Source organism: Ursus arctos, unplaced genomic scaffold, assembly GCF_023065955.2.
Source record: "Ursus arctos isolate Adak ecotype North America unplaced genomic scaffold, UrsArc2.0 scaffold_9, whole genome shotgun sequence".
Taxonomy (NCBI): domain Eukaryota; kingdom Metazoa; phylum Chordata; class Mammalia; order Carnivora; family Ursidae; genus Ursus; species Ursus arctos.
The window spans coordinates 1,905,567-1,924,869 of NW_026623111.1; the positions used below are offsets into that span (position 1 = coordinate 1,905,567).

General features: G+C 51.1%; 2 protein-coding genes and 2 pseudogenes across 8 annotated transcripts in view; 2 read left to right on the plus strand and 2 right to left on the minus strand.

Annotated features, from left to right (window-relative positions):
* SH3BP2 (SH3 domain binding protein 2) overlaps positions 1 to 2,498 on the plus strand; it is a 34,041-nt gene extending 31,543 nt beyond the window's left edge. For all 4 annotated transcript variants that reach the window (XM_026486029.4, XM_026486030.4, XM_057309760.1 and 1 more), the window contains 4 exons: positions 147 to 202; positions 542 to 623; positions 1,475 to 1,534; positions 1,716 to 2,498. In XM_026486029.4, coding sequence (XP_026341814.1) covers positions 147 to 202; positions 542 to 623; positions 1,475 to 1,534; positions 1,716 to 1,853 — 336 coding nt within the window. In that variant the 3' untranslated portion in view covers positions 1,854 to 2,498. The remainder of the gene's footprint in view (positions 1 to 146; positions 203 to 541; positions 624 to 1,474; positions 1,535 to 1,715) is intronic.
* A 4,942-nt stretch (positions 2,499 to 7,440) lies between these two features.
* Positions 7,441 to 7,590, minus strand: LOC113245765 (U4 spliceosomal RNA; annotated as a pseudogene).
* A 1,670-nt stretch (positions 7,591 to 9,260) lies between these two features.
* On the minus strand, positions 9,261 to 9,324 carry LOC113245764 (U4 spliceosomal RNA; annotated as a pseudogene).
* A 5,868-nt stretch (positions 9,325 to 15,192) lies between these two features.
* Positions 15,193 to 19,303, plus strand: part of ADD1 (adducin 1) — a 91,780-nt gene continuing 87,669 nt past the window's right edge. For 2 of the 4 annotated variants that reach the window (XM_026485836.4, XM_026485837.4), the window contains exon 1: positions 15,194 to 15,337. The gene's annotated coding sequence lies outside the window, so the exon portion shown is untranslated. Of the gene's footprint in view, positions 15,338 to 19,303 lie in introns of all 4 variants that reach the window. The other 2 variants (XM_026485835.4, XM_026485838.4) reach the window with 2 other exon arrangements.

Here is a 19,303-nt window from a genome sequence, read left to right on the forward strand (position 1 = left end):
TTGAGGCGGGGAGGGAGCATGGTGCAAAGCCCCAGAGCTGGGCACAGGCTGGCCGCCTGCCAGGGGGAGGAGGGTGGGGGAGGGGTGCTGGCTGCAAGCACCACTTGGACCCTGACCCTGACCCTGACTGCTGCTGGCCTCTCTAGGTGCCGCTGCCCAGCTCTGTGTTTATCAATACCACGGAATCCTGTGAAGTGGAAAGGTTAGCACCAAGCCCTTCTTTCTCCAAATCCTTGTTTTTGCAGACATGCGGTCCCCTGCCTTTCTGTCCTCCTCACTTCCCTTGGTGCTGAGCAATGGCCGGCACAGGGACACGGCCCCGAGGGCAGCAGAGGCAATCCTCTCCATCCTACGGCTGGCCGTCACCCTGGGCGTGGCCCCAAGCCCGGCACAGGCCGGTCCTCACACAGCCCGTTGCTCTTGGGACCCGTGCTGCAGAATGGCAAGAAGACAGAAACCCGCACTGAGGGCTGGGGCTGGAGGGTCCCTGCGAGCGCTGGCTGCGGACGGTTCATCTGCTGACGCGACTGTTTTATTTTAGGCTGTTCAAAGCCACAAGTCCCCAGGGAGAGCCCCAGGATGGACTCTACTGCATCCGGAACTCCTCCACCAAGTCGGGGAAGGTAGGTGCCCCGACAGTCACCCCGCTGAGCGAGGGTCCCTGGGGACTGCTGTGTTGTGGTGGGCTCCTGGCTCTGCACACACCCGGGCTGACAGCCAGCACAGCGCTTTATAGTATGCTCGTCACTTCCCGTGCAGCCTCTGATTCGGCATCGACCAGTTACGTCCTTGGGGTCCCTTCTTGGCAGCTCCTGCCCCATCTATTGTCAGGAACTGAACACCATCTGCAAACTGGGGGCGATACTGGCAAGTCCCCCAGCACAGGCAGGAGATGGGAGGGAAGTGCTGGGGGTCCCAGAACCTGATGGGGCTGCGGGTTTTCATGCATTTTGCAGGGGAGGCTGCCTGGGGCTGTGGGAATAGCGAGGGTCAGCTGGTAGTGCCTCTGCTCCTCCAAGGGTGGGTTGATGACCTCACTGAGCCTCACTCTCCTCTCCCCTCCCCTCCCTTCCCCTCCTCCCCTCCTCTCCCCTCCCCTCCCCGCTCTTCTTTTCTTATTTATTTAAGCTCTATGCCCAACAGTGGGGCTCGCACCCATGACCCCAAGATCAAGTCACATGCTCCAGCCGCGGAGCCAGCCTGGCGCCCCCTCTGTTCTCCTGTGTATGTCAGAAATGGTCCTAGAGTGAGGCACCTGCTACTGTTACTTGAGTCTCACAAGAGGCTATCAGGGCAGGAGCCCTGGGGTCAGGGGCTACCCATTTGCACGCTGCTGTCCGTGTCCCTCCCTAGGTCGCCGTAAGGGCCCCAGGACCCGGCCGTGATGCTTCTGCCTGCCCCTCGGTGTCTGGGGCCCGTCTCCTGACGCTGGGGCTGCTGTCTGCTGATCCGTCTGCTGCTTCTCTCCCTGCAGGTTCTGGTCGTGTGGGACGAGAGCTCCAACAAAGTGAGGAACTATCGCATCTTTGAGAAGGTGGGCAGGCCGGCCCCTCCCCGGGGCGCCGGCTGGAAGGGAGCCCCTGCCTGGGCCTTGGGTGGGCCCGGGGGTTAGCTGACACAGGGCGGCTGGGAGCTTGCCTGGCTGTCATCCTTGCTGCTGACCACCCCCTTTCACAGGGAGCCCCCCCAACCCTGCCACTCTCTCCCCTTCCCAGGACTCCAAATTCTACCTGGAGGGCGAGGTGCTGTTTGTGACTGTGGGCAGCCTCGTGGAGCACTACCACACGCACGTGCTGCCCAGCCACCAGAGCCTGCTGCTGCGGCGGCCCTACGGCTACACGAGGCCCAGGTGACCCCGCGACACGCACTGCCCGGCCACCAGAGCCTGCTGCTGCGGCGGCCCCACGGCTGCGCGAGGCCCAGGTGACCCCGCGGCACGCGCTGCCCGGCCACCAGAGCCTGCTGCGGCGGCGGCCCCACGGCTGCGTGAGGCCCAAGTGATGCCGGCGACACATGCTGCTGGGCAGAGGCCAGCCACAGGGGCCGTGGCCCCAGGCCACGCGGATGAGACGGGCCTGCGGGGGAGGATGAGCGGGAGTGAGTGCCATGCTGCAACCTGGGGCCTCCCCAGCAGACACCGAGTAGAATGTGCCAGGCCAGGCCTCACTCAGCAGACTGGATCCCTGGGGCTGAGCCAGGCTCTGCACACCAGAGGATTCGGGGGGTCACCTATGACACGCAGCCCACCCTGCCCCACCTCCCAGGAGCCCAGGTCCCAGGACTGAGACCTGCCTGGGCTTTGTGGACAAGAATGTGGTCATCCCCTTCCCTCCCCAACTCCCCTGGCGCACTAACCCTACCCTGTGGTGGGAGCTGGGCAGGACTGGGCATCTGGGGTTGGGGCAGGGGCTGGCCCCAGGACTGCCACCCCCAGGAACTCTTCAGACGCAGGCTCCGGGATGGGCCACTGATGTACAATAAAGCACAGATGACCTTTCCCCTGTGGCCGGGGCTTCATTGGGAAGGAGGGATGAGCGGCCTTACTGAGTACCCGCGCCCACATCCGAGCCGTGACTAGCAGCTCAACTCCCGGGAAGCCTAAGAAGTGGTTGTCTTCAGGGCGTAGGTCAGTAAAGAGCTTGCTCTGGGCGCATAGCTAGGAACAGGACAAGGCCCAGACTCGGGCAGTCTGGACTCAGAGCCCATCCTCCGAAGTGCCACAGGTCAGGTGCAAGGCAACGGACTGCAGAGCTAGAAGATCCCCCCATCTACAGTGGGGTCATTTGCTGGATTAACAAACGGTTCCTGGGGCACAGCTGGGTGCACACGGGCCAGGCCAGCGGGGTGTGCCTGGGTGGGGAGCTCAGAACCCCGCTGGGGGCTCCAGGAAGACTTCCTGGAGGAAGTGATGGCAATGGAGGGGCAGGAAGAGTGGGTCCTGTGTAGGCTAAGTGTGGGTGGGGATGGTGGTCCCAGATGTCTGCTGGGCAACACCCAGCTCAAGTCCGGCCCTGACCGCCCCTCCCTGCCTGCCGTGGAATTCCAGGAGCCACTCTCCCTGGCACGGCCATCCAGGCTGGATTGTTGTGTCTGTGTCAAAACAGACTCCGCTTGGGGTCAGGGCTGGCAGGGACCCCGGGGTCGTCAGATCCTCTCTGCACCTCATGTTGGGAAAGAAGTTTGCTGTGTGAGATTCAAACCCAGGACGGCAGTGTGCTCACCTGCCTGGGATTCATCATCTGGAGAGGGCCCTTTGTTTGCACTTCCTTCCACCTGTCCCTGGGCATGTTTGGGGGTGGGGTGGCTTGCTGGAGGAGGGGGAAGGATGAGACCACAGTGGATGGGAGAGGTCCTGGGGGGATGACCGCCATCTGCTTCCAGGAACCAAGTGTCCAGCACCGTCCCTGCAGATGTTTCCTCTAAATCCTGCCGGGGTGGGGGGAGGTCAGCACGGGCACTGTCCAGTTTGGGGCACGGGGAGCTTTTGGCATTCCACACTGTCTCTGGGAACCAGCAATCCCTCCTCCCTGCCCTGAACTAGTGTGGGGAGCGCATGGGGGCCCACCATTCCCTACTGTGGCTGCAGTTTCCCTTCCTGTAAACGTTTTAAGTGGGGGGTTTGGACCAGGAAAGTGTTTCTAGTCAGTACCCAGGGGCTGCTTGCGAGTGAAGCACTGCGTGATGTGGGATATCCTGTCACTTCCAACTAACCTGTGTCCAGCTCAGAGGCTAAAACGTATTTGAAGACCCCTGAGCTGCAAAGTTGGGGGGTTCTGGGACCTCTGGTCACTTGGACAGATGAGGCCTATGGCTGCCCAAGGCCCAGCCTGGGGCTGAACTGGCTTTACCTCTCCTCCCAGGCCCTAGGCCTGCCCAGGACAAACCCTCCTGTTGCCCCAGGGATCCAGGGCCTCAGCTGTAAGAGTATGTGCTGGGGGTGGCCGATGGGGTCCCAGGCATGGTCTCCAGCATAAAGGGGCCAGAGGGAACCCTTCCCTCCTGAGACCCGCCATGAACGTTCTATTTCTCACACAGTGTTGGAGGGCGGTTACCACTTACCAAGTACTTACTGGGTTCCAGGCGCTGAGCCCCTTGGATACTTGACATAGTTTGCTTGGAGAAGAAGCTACTATGTGCCCATTTCACAGATGAGAAAACGGAGGGTCAGAGAGGCCTGGATTCAAGTGCCAGCTTGGCTGCTTACTGCTATGTGACCTGTCCTCTGATGCTTTGAGCCCAGCCCCCAGTCCCTGCCTATCTCCCCATCTCCCCTCAGGGCTTCTGGTAGTCACGCAGAATGTCTACACTGTGGTTCTGGGTTTGCCCTAATTGAGCCGGGCTGGGGGGGAACAAAACTGGCCTGCCTTCCTCCGCTTTGCCCTCTGGGCCCAGTCTGGGGGTAATAGTAGGAGGCCTAGAACCTGCTCCAGGGGCTAGCCTGCTTCCTCATCCTACAGATGGAGAAACTGAGGCCCAGAGAGGCTTCATTGCCTTGTCCGGCATCATGGCGAGTTCAGAGATGGGTCCAAATCCTGGGCTGAGAAAGGCCCAGAACCTTTGGGAAGCTTCTCCAAGCTGATGACTGAACACGGTTTTACTTTTCTTTTAGTTGATCAGAAAGAGTGAGCTTCTCTATCTTCTGTTAATAGAGATTTTTATTGTGAACAGAGATGCTTTTAGAACCAGAAGAGACCTCACGAAACAAGTCCGGGGGGCTCCTGGGTGGCTCAGTGGGTGAAGCGCCCGACTCTTGCTTTAGGCTCAGGTCATTATCTTAGGGTCCTGGGATCATGCCCTGTGTTGGGCTCTGTGCTCAGTGGGAAGTGAGCTTGAGATCCTCTCTCTCCTTCCCCCTCTGCCCCCCACCTGCACTCTCTCTCTTTCTCTCTCTCAAATAAATAAATGGGTGGCTCAGTTGGTTAAGCGTCTGCCTTCGGCTCAGGTCATGATCTTGGGGTCCTGGGATTGATCCCTGCATCTGACTCCCTGCTCAGCGGGGAGCCTGCTTCTCCCTCTTCCTCTGCCCCGCCCCTCTGCTTATGCTCTCTGTCTCAAATAAATAAATAAAATCTTTAAAATAAAAATAAATAAATAAATAAATCTTAAACAAAAGCAAAAAGAAAGGTCCTGAGTTGTTCCAAGTCCCTGCCCCAACTCTGGGCCACATTGCGAGGAAGCCCCCTGCTGGTCCAAGGAGGCTCTCCCTGCCCCCTTGGCAGGACGGGTAGGGCTGACAGGCCACCTGGGAAGAAGAGGCAGCAGCCTCGGGCCAAGGGGCTTCTTGCCCAGTGCCCCCTGGAAGGGAGCATTGGAAGGGAGGCCTGGAGGACACGAAGGACACGGAAGGAATATGGGTCAGAGCTGGCGCTTATGCCAAATCTGTGTGTCTCTAGGGGAGGGCAGTGAGGGAAGGAAGGCCTCTGTCTCTGGCTGTGACCCGGCGGCACAGAGCCCCCACTGGGTAACTTGCCACATCCAGTTCCCTGTCTCTGCCTGCATGCCGTCCCCCTCCCCCGGAAAAGACTGCCTGATGAGGGGACCTCAGAGAAGGCTCCAGTCCGGGGGAGGGGGACGGTGACCCTTGAAGGTGCTTGGAAGTGGCCACCCCCCACTAGGCTACCTTCTAGCACACGCCCACCAGACGGAGAGTCTTGAGACACAGAGCAGACCCCAAACACATCTACTTCCTTCAGACCTTCCTCTGCTCCTCATGAATCCTTAGAGGCTGCCAGACAGCTGCCCCCGCATCACCCTCCAGCTTCAGCTCTGGCCACACTCTGAGCTACTCAGAGCTAAAGCACTCTTTTTTCTTTTGATTTCCTATAAAGCAAAACACACATTCGGAAAAATGAGCAAAACACAACTGTGCAGCCTAACAAACGGCTATGAAGTGAACGTTTTTACGATCCCGTCAAGAAGTAGCCTCTCCAGCACCCATGTGCCCTCCCCATCACAGCTCCGCCCCTCCCGGTCTCACCAGTGAACCCTGCCCTGGCTTTGGGGAGGCTCGTGTTCCTGTTCTGCTATAAAGCCTTCACCACTCAATGATACATCCGTCGCGGTGGTCTCCTGTTTTTGTATTTTATGTGGATGGAATCATACAGATGAAAGCCTTGACATCGGCTTCTTTTGCTCATCATGTCTTGAGAGGCATCCGTGTTGCTGGGCTTAGCTGTAGTTTGTTCAAGTTCATTGCTGAAAACCCTTCCATTATATAACTATATCATAGTTCACAGGTCCATTTTATTGTAGATGGACATTTGGCTTGTTTCCAGTTTGGGGCAAGCCCAGACGATGCTGCTACCAACAGTAGTATTTCTGATGCATGTGTGCATGAGTTTCTCTAGGGTATGTACCCAGGAGTCTGACCCCTGGGTTCTAGGGCATCAGGAACCTTCGCTGTCTTCAGGAATTTCATTGTAACGGTTTACACTCCCATCAGCAGTAAAAGACAGTTCCCTTAGTTCCACATCCTTGCCGACACTTGGTATCGTCAGATTTTTTTTTTCATTTTTGTCAATCTGGTGGGTGTATAATTATGGATTTAATTTGCATTTAGTTAATTACTAATGAGCTTGAGCATATGTTCATGTGTTTATGAGCCATTTTTGATTTGTCTCCTGTGAAGTGTCTATTCAAATATTTTGCACATTTTTCTATGTGTTATTCTTTTTTCTTATTAATCTATACAAATTCTTTATGTAGCCTTGATATTGTCAGTAATGCATGTTGCAAATACCTTCTCTAACTCTATAATTGCTATTTTGCATAGGTAAGGGTTCCCTTTCATTTTCTCCCATAGGTTTACCCACCTGTCCCTGCACTGTTTATTTATAATCTGCTCTCCCGCCCCCATCTGCAATGCCACCTGTGATGTGTCCCTATATATGTAGGTCTGTTGTTCTACTCTTTGTTCGGTTCCATTTGTCTGTTCCTGTGCCAGTAGCAGCTGTCTGAATTACTGTCACTTAATTATGTCTTGATATCTGCTAAGTAGGTCCTCACCTTACTTTTCTTCTTTAAGAATGTCTTGTCTATCGTGGCTTTTTCTATTTCCATGAGTTTTTTCTCCCGCTTTTTTATAAAATGTATTTTTATTTTTTAAGAGTATTTATTTATTTGTGTGTGAGAGGAAGAGAGAGAGTGAGAGTGAGAGCACAAGCAGGGGGAGCAGCAGGCAGAGGGAGAAGCAAGTTCCCCGCTGAGCAAGGAGCCCGATGCGGGACTCGATCCCAGGACACTGGGATCATGACCAGAGCTGAAGGCAGACGCTTAACCATCTGAGTCACCCAGGCATCCCCTTTTCCCACTCTTTAAAAAAATATTTTATTTAATTGTTTTAGAGAGAGAGAGAAAATGGGGGGAAAGGGAGAGAGAATCTTAAGCAGGCTCCACTCTAGGCACTCAGAGCCTGACGTGGGGCTCGATCTCACAACCCTGAGATCATGACCTGAGCCAAAATCAAGATTGGATGCTTAACCGACTGAGCCACCCAGGCATCCCATCCCACTTTTTTTTTCACACAAATTTTAGCAACAATCGTGCCTCAGATAAACCTCATTGGCTACGATACTGCCACCCCACAGAGCTATTTTCACATAAATTTTTTAATCAGCTCATCAGTGTCACTAATAACTCAGCTGATCTTTTGATTGGGAATTCGTTACAGCCGTAAATCAGCTTGGGAAAAATTGACATCTTTACAACATTGAGTCCTCTGACTCATCAACATGGTCTGCCTCCCTATTCATTCGAGTCTTCTTTGATGTTTGGCCATAGGATTTCATAACTTTGTCCATTATGGTCTTGCTCAGGTTTTGTGAGATTTCCTTCACGGGTACTTTATATTTATTTTAGTCCAGTGTAAAGTGCATATGCTTTTAATTTCATTTCTTTGTTTCTAGCATACAGGACATACCTTTTAACTGAAGCATTTTTTCATTTGTATTTAATGTAATTAAATCTACCATCTCATTTTGTTTTGTATTGACCCACCTGTGTTTGTGGGGCTTTTTCCTCCTTTCTCTCTCCTTCCCTCCTTTTGGATTGAGCAACTTTTTCTTTTTCTAAGTCATTCCACTCCCCTCTTCTTCTAGTGGGAAAGTTAGTCTATTTCTATTCTTACCTGAGTCTAAAGTAACACATACGTTTACCCTCCAAGGCAACACACAGACATCAGTGCCTTTAGCTCCATTGATTTCCTCCATTACTTGATATCATTGTTGTACGTATCTAATTCTGTGTTATTGTTGGTTTTTAATGCCCATCCCCCCCAAAAAAAAAGAAAAGGAAAGAAAACAACTCCCATCCAAGACAGTGTTTCCTTTTTTTTTTTTCTTGGAAAAGGAAGGTGTATTTTAATATTAAGACTTTTTTATTGGGGTGCTTCTGCATGGCATGGTGGGTCACGCACCGACTCTTGGTTTTGGCTCAGGTTGTGATTTCAGGGTCATGAGATCAAGGATCAAGCTCTTTGGACAGGCTCCATGCTCACAGGGGAGTCTGCTTGAGATTCACTCTGCCCCTCTCCCACCTCAAATAAAAAATTAATCTTAAAACTTTTTTATTATGGTAAAATATATGTAATATAAAGTTTACCATTTTAGGGGTGTCTGGGTGGCTCAGTTGGTTAAGCATCTGCCTTCTGCTCAGGTCATGATCTCGGGGTCCTGGGATCGAGCCCCACATCGGGCTCCCTGCTCATTGGGGAGTCTGCTTCTCCCTCTCCCTCTGCCGCTCCCCCTGCTCTTGCTCTCTCTCTTTCTCTCCCTGTCTTCCCCTCTCAAATAAATGAATAAAATCTTTTAAAAAATAATTAATGGCCTTTAAAAAAGTTTACCATTTGAAGCATTTTAAGTGTATAGTTCTATAGCATTACGCACATTCCCATTACTGTGAACCCTCACCACCCTCTATCCTGAGAACTCTTTTCCTCCTGTGAAACAGACACTCTGTCCCCATGAAACAACTCCCCATTCTCCCTCCCCTAGTCCCTGGCGCCTACCATTCCACTTTCTGTGTCTGAATTTCACTATTCTGACCCACAGTTGGCCAGTTGGCTCATTTGGTTAGAGTGTGGTGCTAATGACACCAAGGCTGAAGGTTTACTCTCCGGACGACATCGGGATTTGGACACAACCGACCGAGCCACCCAGGCGCCAGACTTCCTTCGTTTTAAAGGCTGAATAACATTCCATTGTGTGGATGGGCCACATTGTTCATCCATTCATCTGACAATGGACCTTGGAGCTGCTTTCACCTTTTTAGCAACAATCGCGCCTCGGATAAACCTCATTGGCTACGATACTGCCACTGCACGAAGCTATTTGCACATAAATTTTTTAATCAGCTCATCAGTGTCACTAATAACTCAGCTGGTCTTTTTTTTTTTTTAATGATTTTTTATTATATTATGTTAGTCACCATACAGTACATCCCCGGTTTCCGATGTAAGGCTCGATGATTCATTAGTTGTGTATAACACCCAGTGCACCATGCAATACGTGCCCTCCTTACTACCCATCACCGGTCTATCCCATTCCCCCACCCCCCTCCCCTCTGAAGTCCTCAGTTTGTTTCTCAGAGTCCATAGTCTCTCATGTTTCATTCCCCCTTCTGATTACCCCCCCTTTCTTTATCCCTTTCTTCCCCTACTGATCATCCTAGTTCTTATGTTCCATAGATGAGAGAAATCATATGATAGTTGTCTTTCTCTGCTTGACTTATTTCACTTAGCATTATCTCCTCCAGTGCTGTCCATGTTGTAGCAAATGTTGAGAACTCGTTCTTTCTGATAGCTGAGTAATATTCCATTGTATATATGGACCACATCTTCTTAATCCAGTCATCTGTAGAAGGGCATCTCGGCTCCTTCCACGATTTAGCTATTGTGGACATTGCTGCTATGAACATTGGGGTGCATATGGCCCTTCTCTTCACTACGTCTGTATCTTTGGGGTAAATACCCAGTAGTGCAATGGCTGGATCATAGGGTAGCTCAATTTTTAACTTTTTAAGGGACCTCCACACTGTTTTCCAGAGTGGCTGTACCAACTTTCAGCTGATCTTTTGATTGGGACTTCGTTACAGCCGTAAATAATGCTGTCTTGTCAGTAATGCTGCTATGGACATGGATGTACAAATATCTGTTAGCCTCTCTGTTTTTTTTTTTTTTTTTTTTTTTTTGGAGCACACACCCCAAAGTGGACTTGCTGGGTCATGGGGTAATTTTCTGCTGACCTTTTTGAGGAAACAGCATACATTTTCCACAGCGGCTGCACCATTTCACACTCTCACCAGCAATGCACAGGGCTCCAATTTCTCCACATCCTTGCCAACACTTACTCCTTTCTTTTTCTTTTCTTTGTTATTATAGTAGTCCTCATGGAGGTCAAGTGGTATCTCGTGGTGATTTTGATTTGCAGTTCCCCAAAGATTCGTGACGTTGAGCAGCTTTTTAGGTACTTACCGGCCATCTATATCTCTTTTGGAAAATGTCCAAGTCCTTTGCCCACTCCTTAAGTGAACTGTTTGCTTCTTTGGTGTCGAGCTGTAGACGGTGTTTTTAATACGCAATTTTCTTCAATGAGATTATTTAGGAGCAAAACCTGAAATGGGGATCTTGTGCAAGTGATTTATAGAGGGAATGTTCTCAGGATAAGTTGAGTGGGGAAATCAGGATAAGGCAAATTAAAAATAAAAAACAAAGGATGGAAGTGGTCTCAGCTGGAGTCTAGTTTTAGCTGATCCCACGGGAGCTCTGGAGTATGAATTGTCCCAGAGGTGGTCCTGCTTGGAGGTCAGGGCACCAGCCTTGCGGGCCCCTGGATCCGCCAGTTATTGGCTGTCCAAGTAGGGAGATGATCTCCTGGGCTGGGTGACATTGCAGACAGGGCTCTGGGACCATTAGCTGCTGCTAACACTCACAGCACCTGGGCAGGGCCCACTTCCAGCCCCAAGCCAGAGAGAGAATCTGGGCAGGGCACCAACAGTGACTACGAAGTCCACCCCTTGAACTGCTCATATCTACTTGTTCCTCCCAGGAAGTTCAGTCCATTCAGACACAAATTGTCCAGTATTCTAATGGGTCACAGTATCTGGGGGAACTTCTGAGAGATGGGTACAGAGACGAACTATAGCCCCCACTGCTGCAGTTGACCCCCAGACCACAAATGATACTCAACGTCTCCCTTTCTACCACCCATTCTAGCTTTCTTCACAGCTAACACTTTGGCTCTCCTGGACGGTTCATGCCTGAGGGTCTGAGCTCCTGGGAGCTGGCCCTCACCAAGACATGTTGCCACGCTCGCCTGTTTACCGTGACTGGGTGTGGGAGCCCCAAGAGATGCCCCACTCCTCTGAATGCCTGCTCTGACTGCCTGAGCACCAAACACATTCCTGCCTGACCCCATCGTGTGGCAGGTGGCCCTACATACTCCCAACAACGAGGGTCAGTTATCCCTACCAATGTGGCTACTCCCTTCTGTGCCCACTCATCTACTGGCACAAGTTGTCGCACGCGATCAGGTGACAGCCTTGGTTCAACATGACCATGCCCCCTGGTAGAACTCTCTTCTTTGGTGACCTCTAGGATCTCCAGGCCCATAGCACTTAATGTTGCAGAACAAAAGCACAAATTCCTCAAGTAGGTCACTGGGTATTGTATGTATTAGGGACAGAGCCTCGTAGAGTGGTGATTGATACAGCATACACACTGCTTCCTGGAGGCCAGCTTTCCACCTTCCAGGTGTCATCTCCAAGTTGGGGCCTCATCTGAATCTCCATGTGGCTAGCCCATCACTCTAGTACACCAGCAACTTCTGGATGGTGCATATTTGGTAGGAACGGTGGGCTCCTGGTCATATGTCCATTGCCATGCCTCCCTTGCCATAAAACAGTTCCTTTGGTAACTAGGCAGTTATGTGGGATTCCGTGTCAGCCAGTCAGACACTTCGTGAGCTCTTGATAGTGGTGCTAAGTATTGTAGGCAGAAAGGCAAATCCTCATCCAGATACATGGCAGTCTTGGTGAACATGAATTATTGCTTTTTCTAGAATAGAAGGGATCCAAGTTAATCAACTTGCCAACAAGTAGCTTGCTGGCTCCTGCAGGGACAGGTGACAGCTTCATTTGGCAGTGGCAGTAGCTTGGTCAGTCTTGGTTACAAGGAGCCCGTGCTGTTGGGCTCATGTATGGCCTCCACTCTGCTACCATGATTACTTCATGGGGGAGACCACTGTGCCAGCACGATGGGGGCAGAGGACAGAGCCTGGCTTATGCTCATTGGCCAGTCCATTCTATCTGCTTGGTCGTTTAGCGTCTCTGTGGTGGATGCTCACTGGTGAATATTAACATGCAATACAAAGATCTTCACTCTTTGAACCAATTCCCATAGGTCCCTCAACATGCCTTGTTTTCAGACCTTTTTGTCCCCAAACTGTCAGATTGTTCCTTCCAGGCTCCCAACCAACCAACTAAGCCATGTGCCACTGTCCATGAATCCAGGCCACATCTCCTGCCACACAAAGTGAATGGTGAAATTCACTGCCTGAAGCTTTGACTATGGGGGTGACTGCCCCTCACCACTGTCACTGTCTTTCAGGGCAGCTGCTGAATGAGGATACAGTGCGGCAGCAGGCCATTTTCAGCCCATACCAACATATTGAGCCAACCTTCCTATGAACCCAGCACATGCTTTTTGTTCCTCTGTCACTGTGTCGAGGGAATCCCTGAGACAATTGGTGGGAGCTGATAGATATTGGGTCTGGACCACGTCCCTCTGCATCTGCATGAAGCCTTCCAATCCTGGATCTGCCACTTAGATCATGATGTATCTACCCGACTTTGTGTCTTGGTAGCCTGATGGAACCAGGTGATGGGCAACTCTGGCCTCAGAGTCACTGTTGATTCCCATGGAAACATTCCATTTCTACCAGAGCCCAGTAGCAAGCCAGAAGTTACTTTCTGAGTAGCTTTGATTTGTGAGTTTGTAGTTTTCATCAGTTTAAAAAAGAAATTTCAGGGGCGCCTGGGTGGCTCAGTCGTTAAGCGTCTGCCTTCGGCTCAGGGCATGATCCTGGTGTTCTGGGATCGAGCCCCACATCAGGCTCCTCTGCTGGGAGCCTGCTTCTCCCTCTCCCACTCCCCCTGCTTGTGTTCCCTCTCTCACTGGCTGTCTCTCTCTCTCTCTCTGTCAAATAAATAAATAAATAAATAAATAAATATCTTAAAAAAAATTTCAGCCATTTGTTTTTAAAGATTTTATTTATTTATTTGACTGAGAGAGACAGCCTGCAAGAGAGGGAACACAAGCAGAGGGAATGGGAGAGGAAGAAGCAGGCTCCTAGCGAAGCCTGATGTGGGGCTCGATCCCAGAACACTGGGATCACACCCTGAGCCGAAGGCAGACCCTTAACAACTGCGCCACCCAGGCACCCCAAATTTCAGCCGTTATATCTTCAAATAGTATTTGTCTTCTTCCTAACCCCCACCCCTGTTTTCAGGGACTCCAATTACACATTTATTAGGTCTTCTGAAGTTGTCCCACAACTCACTCGTGCTCTGTTCGTTCTTTTCAAGCTCGTTTCTCTGTGTTTCATTTACTTTCTCCATGTCTTCCAGTTCACTTTTTCTTTTGCTGTGGCTAATCTGCTGTTAATCCCATTCAGTGTATTTTCCATTTCTGATGTATTTTCCACCTTTCAAAGCCCAATCTGGGTCTTTTTGGTGTCTACTTAACATGCTCAATCATCTTCTATTCCTCCCTCCGTCCCTTCTTTCCTTCAGCAAGCCCTCACTGAGAGCTCTTTTTTTTTTTTTTTTTTTTAGATTTCTTTTTTTAGTGGGGGAGGGGCAGAGAAAGAGGGAGAGGGAGAGAAGCAGATTCCCCGCTGAGCAGGAAGCCTGAGGCAGGGCTTGATCCCAGCACCCTGAGATCATGACCTGAGCTGAAATCAAGAGTCGACACTTAAATGAGCCACTCAGGCGCCCCCTTCACGGACAGCTCTTAAGCACCAGGCCTTGTTCCTGGGTGCAAGGGAAACAAAAATGGCTGATGTAGAATTGTGGGGTCTTGGCAAGAGTGCCCCGAGATCAGCGGTCACAGATTATTATTCCTAGACAATATCCCTGACCCTTCTGTGGGCAAAGCCAAAGAGGTCCCTGCTGGGAAGGGAGGCCCGGGTTCCACACGGTTCTACCCTGCCCCGTGCTGGGTCTCAGCTTCCCATGGGATAAAGGGAACAAGGAGCTCTGCTTCTCTGTGTCCTGGGCCTCTTAGGGGCTCAGATGAGACAAGAGGAGCGAGGGGGTAGGGGACGGCGCTGGTCTGGTCTTTAGGCTAGCCTCCAGGTCACTGGCAGGTGGCCTGATCTTGCCAATGTCCTGGCCTAGACTCCTACTGCGGTTCTGCGGAGGTGACTGGTGCTTGTTCATTCAGCATCGGCAGGCCAGGCCCTGGGCACCAGGAAGCCACCCTGTCTGTGGGGCCTTATCGCCATCCACAGACCCCGCTGTCCTGGCTCCACCCTGGCTGCGGGCCCCAAACTCTGCCTGTGACCCCGCCCGGGGAGGGGACAGAGACTAGCACAGGGCCGGGCACACGGGCGCAGGGTCCAAGGGTCCGCGTGCTGGAGGAAGGCACGAGGTAGGCAGGGAGCAGCCCGACCCCGGGCTCGGAGGGCCCCTCTGGCCTGGAACCGGGCCGTTTAGGACGCTCTGCTGCTCATCCCGGGCACCTGGCCTGCAGGGGGCCTCCACGAGTCTGTCCAGCGACAACGAGCGGGTGCACGAGAGGTTCTGAGAGAGCGGACGCCGCGGGCACAGCCGGGCCGTCGGCTTCAGCGACGAGGCCTGTGCGGCCGAGACCCGCCGTCTCGACGCTGCCGCCCAGCCGACCTGTTGTGCCAGACCCTCCACTGCGCGCCGGGGGCCAGCGGGACCGCACCCAGAGGGGTCCCCGCTGATCCGCGGCGGCCGCGGGCGGGGCCTCCGCCCTTACCCTCCCCTTCGCCGCGCGAGCCCCGCCCCCTCCGCTCCTCGAGGTCAGCCAATCGCAGGGCGCGTTGCTGGGCGGCGCGGCGCGGGCTGGGCCTATAGGGTGGCGCGTTGTTGGGCTGCAGCGCCGCAGGCCGCACCCAGCTCCGGCGGCGGGGGCAGCGCCGGGGGCTGAGGGGGCGGAGAGGCCGGGCGGGCCGGGGCTGCTGGCTGGGGAGCGCGCCGCGGACAGGGGGCGGAGCCGGAGCCCGAGCCGGAGCCCGAGCCGGAGCCCGAGCCGACGTGCGGCGGCCGCCCTCGGACCTGGGAGCGCCCGTGCGCTGCCAGCGATTCGCCCCCTGAGGTGAGGCCCGCGCGCGGGGGTGGCGGCGGGCCCGGGGCGCGGCCGAGCGGTGGAGGGGCTGCAGGCCGGGCCGCGGGGCCTGAGGCGGCAGCGGCGGCGCCCCACCGGAGCGGGAGGCCGGGCGGAGGCGGGCGGGGGCCGCGCCGGGCGGGGCGCTGGCGGGGCTCGGGTCGGGCGCGGGGGCTCGGGGCCGCGTTGGGAGGGGTGGTCGCCGTCGGCCGTGACCGAGTGCGGAGAGGACGGCGCCCTGTAGACCCTCGGCGGCGCGGGCTTCTCCGTGGGAGCGTCCGAGCCCCTGGCGTGTGGGCTGGGTGGTGGGCGGCGGGGGTCGGGAGCGGACGCTTGGTAAGCAGGTGCTGGCGACCGCCCGGTCCGCGGCCTCCAGCGCCCGTGGCTCCGCGCTGCCTGCGGACGCGAGTATCCGGTGCTGCCTCTCGGCTCTGGTGCGTTTGCAGGCGGCAGGCTCTGTCCCCCAGACCTGCCTGCAGACGGTAGTGAGCTGGCCCTGGAACTGGGCGGCCAGGTGGCTTGTTGGTCATCTTCTGGCTCTTTTCTTTCTTTAACGTTGTTGGGGGGTGGGGGAGGTGTCAGAGGGCTTCTGCCTTGAACGGTTACTTTTGTTTGTATTCATGTAATTCACGGCTCGGGATATTTTGTGGTGTTTTGTGTTCACTTCATGCATACCTGCCTTCAAATAAATACTGTGGTTCACCTGAAACTGCTGGTGGTGTGATATGTGATTTTATGCCTGAATGACATAAAGCAACTGGTGTATTCCTAAGGACCAAAGCACGTCTGATAGTTGTGTGTATTGCTGGTAAGTTATTACAGAAAGATATTTTTGCGTGTTTGTGAAAGATGGATTGAAATCTTAATGGGGAGAAGAAATAGGCTTGCCGAAAGGCGCACTGTCTCCTTTGCAAAACCTCCGGTGCGGCCTCCGGTGAAAGCGAGTGGGAGCGGATGAGTAAGAGTTCAGCAGGCACCAACAGAGAGGGCGTCTTTGGCCTAGCGGGTGAATGGTAGGAGGGTGGGATTGTAGAATACAACCTTCAGTTAATGGGCTGATGCTAGCGATGTAGAAATTATATTTTAAAATCTGAAATCTCAATATACCCCTCCATCCTGACTGTGGGGAAAACTAGAATAGTAAAGATGTTTTTTAAGGAAGTGAATGCTTTTGGCGGTCAGAACTGCTTTGCAGAGTTTTGATGTGGTTTACAGCGGGACAGCTGGTATTATTTGTTGTACTGCTTGTCGCTATGTTTAGATTTTAGTCACAGAGGCTCACTGAATGCCATGAACCCACATTCTACCCAGTGTCCAAAAGGTGGGATAGTTTTCTTTCTAAAATATAATTTAGACAGCTGACCATTTTCCCCTTTAAGTCTTTGACATTACCTGATACTGGTAAGGTTTTGTTTGGTGTTCAGCTCTGTGTTACTGATTTTACCATAAAAGCTGTTTCTTCAGATGGTTATTAGTTGCCAGTTAGTTCTTTGAAGTAGTCATTGTATTGTTAGAAAAATAAATACTCTGAAATGCTTTAAAAGATACTTTAAGGGGCACCTGGGTAGCTCAGTCGGTTAAGCTTCTGCCTTGGACTCAGGTCATGATCCCAGGGTCCTGAGTTTGAGTTGGGAATCGCATTCTGACTCAGTAGGGAGCCTGCTTCTTCCTCTGCCTCTGCTCCCTCTGCTTGTGCGTGTGCTCTCTCTGTCAAAAAAAAAAAAAAAATAAAATCTTAAAAAAAAAAAAATTATATATATATACACTTTAAAAAATATTGTTAAATCACATATCCAACCAGTGTTAAAATTTACCTTGTCTCAGTTTTTAAGTTTGACAATAAAAATATTTTTATTACATGAAACTCAGAGTACAAATGGACTTATTTATTTTACATGTTTAAGTGTTCTCAGGTATATGTAGAGAGAATGGTGTAATAAGTCCCTGTTTACCCTCATCTGGTTTCAACAGTTGTTAACTCATAGCTGGTCTTTATCTGTATCCCCGAAACTGAGATTTCATGTCATTTTAACTTCAATATTTCACTGTGTATATTTACATATATTTTTTAAAAAGATAAACACAAATACCACTATCATGAAAAATGAAGAATTTCTTAATACCTTCGAATATCCAACCAATGTTAAAATTTTCTTGATTGTGTCATAGTCTTTTTTTTTGGTAACAGTTGAATCAGGATCCAAATGCTATTTATATGATGTGACTTGTTTTAATCTGTAGGTCCCCCTGCATCTTTTGTCTTGTAATTTATTTCTTGATGAAACTTCATGATCTGTCCTGTGGAGTTACACACAGTCTGGATTTTATTCTGTATTGTAGTTTACACAGAAATGACTGTGCACTGGTAGATAAATCTGAAGATGTGATCAGATTCAGATTTGATTTATTTTTAGCAAAAAGACTTCATAGGTTCCCTTGATGCTCAGTGTCTAGAGTCCTTATTTCTTTCTTTTTAAATTTAATTTAGAGAGAGAGTGTGCACACAAGCAGGGAGGAGCAGAGGGAGAAGGAGAGAGGATCTCAAGAAGTCTCCACGCTCAATGTGGAGCCCTCCACGGGGCTTGATCCCATGACCCTGAGATCACAACCTGAGCTGAAATCAAGAGTTGATTTACTTAACCAACTGACCCACCCAGTCGCCCCAGAGTCATTATTTTATTAAGCATTGAAAAGTGTTGATATTTTAATTCTATAACTTCATCATTTATTAGCTAGAATGCTTCTATAAAGCGAAATTAGGGGTACCTGGGTGGCTCAGTTGGTTAGGCTGCTGACTCTTGGTTTTGGTTCAGGTCATGATCTTGGTGTCCTGGGATCCAGCCCCGCTTTGGGCTCTATGCTCTGTGGGGAGTCTGCTGGAGGTTCTCTCAGCCTCCCTCTGCCCCTCCCCCTGCTCTCTTTGTCTCTCTCTCTCTCAAATAAATAAATAAATAAATCTTAAAAAAAAAAAAAAAAGAAGAAATGCCCTCTCCATAATTTGGTTACCCCTGAATTTTAGCTCTTTTGGGAAAAGTAGGATAAATGCATAATTCCTCTCCAGTATTACTAGTTCTCTAAATGAGTTGGGAATCCTTTGAAAGTAGCCAGTGAGTTGTGTATGTGTTTGTGTCATTGTGAACTCATGGATTTAAACATATTTGATATGGATCAATCTGTTGTAGGTATTATCCTTATTGATACTGAGATTGTCCGATCTTTGTCCAAGAGGAGTTTGTTCATTTTGCCTCCAGTCCTTTGAACAAGACTAAAAGTCTTTGATCTTTCCAGTCTGACAAACTGCACCAGGCTCATCTGGCACATTTTCTGTCCCAGGCCCTGGAATCATCCATTTCTCCAAGGGGCCTTGGTTTCTTTTAATGAAAAACAGTATTTAGTAATGACAGTCTGTGTCCTGGGGTTGTTCACTGCTACTAGGTTGATCATTGTTTCTAGGTCTTTCCAGTGTACAGATCACAGGTTACTATACAGAGTTCTACTTAACCGTCTTGATGTTACTTACACCTGTATCTTTTTTCTTTCCAAGACAGACATCTTGATTCTAATTACTCATTTTTTTGTTTTTTAAGATTTTAGTTGTTTATTTGAGAGAGGGAGTGAGCACAGAGGGAGAATGAGGGAGAAGCAGATTCCTGCTGAGTGGAGAGCCTGATGCGGGGCTCCACCCCAGGACCCTGAGATCATGACCTGAGCTGAAGGCAGACGCTTAACTGACTGAGCCATCCAGGCACCCCTAATTACTTACTGTTTCATCCCACACTATACACATCTCAGTCTTAGAAGAATACGAAGAATATCATCAATTAATAAAAATAGAGTTTTTTTGCATTCCCATTAGAGATACAACATCAAATTACTGTGTTTTGAAGTCACTTAGAATAGTTATCTGATTTTGCTACTGGGTGCATAGGTTTTTGGGCTTTTTTTTCTCTTAGTGTT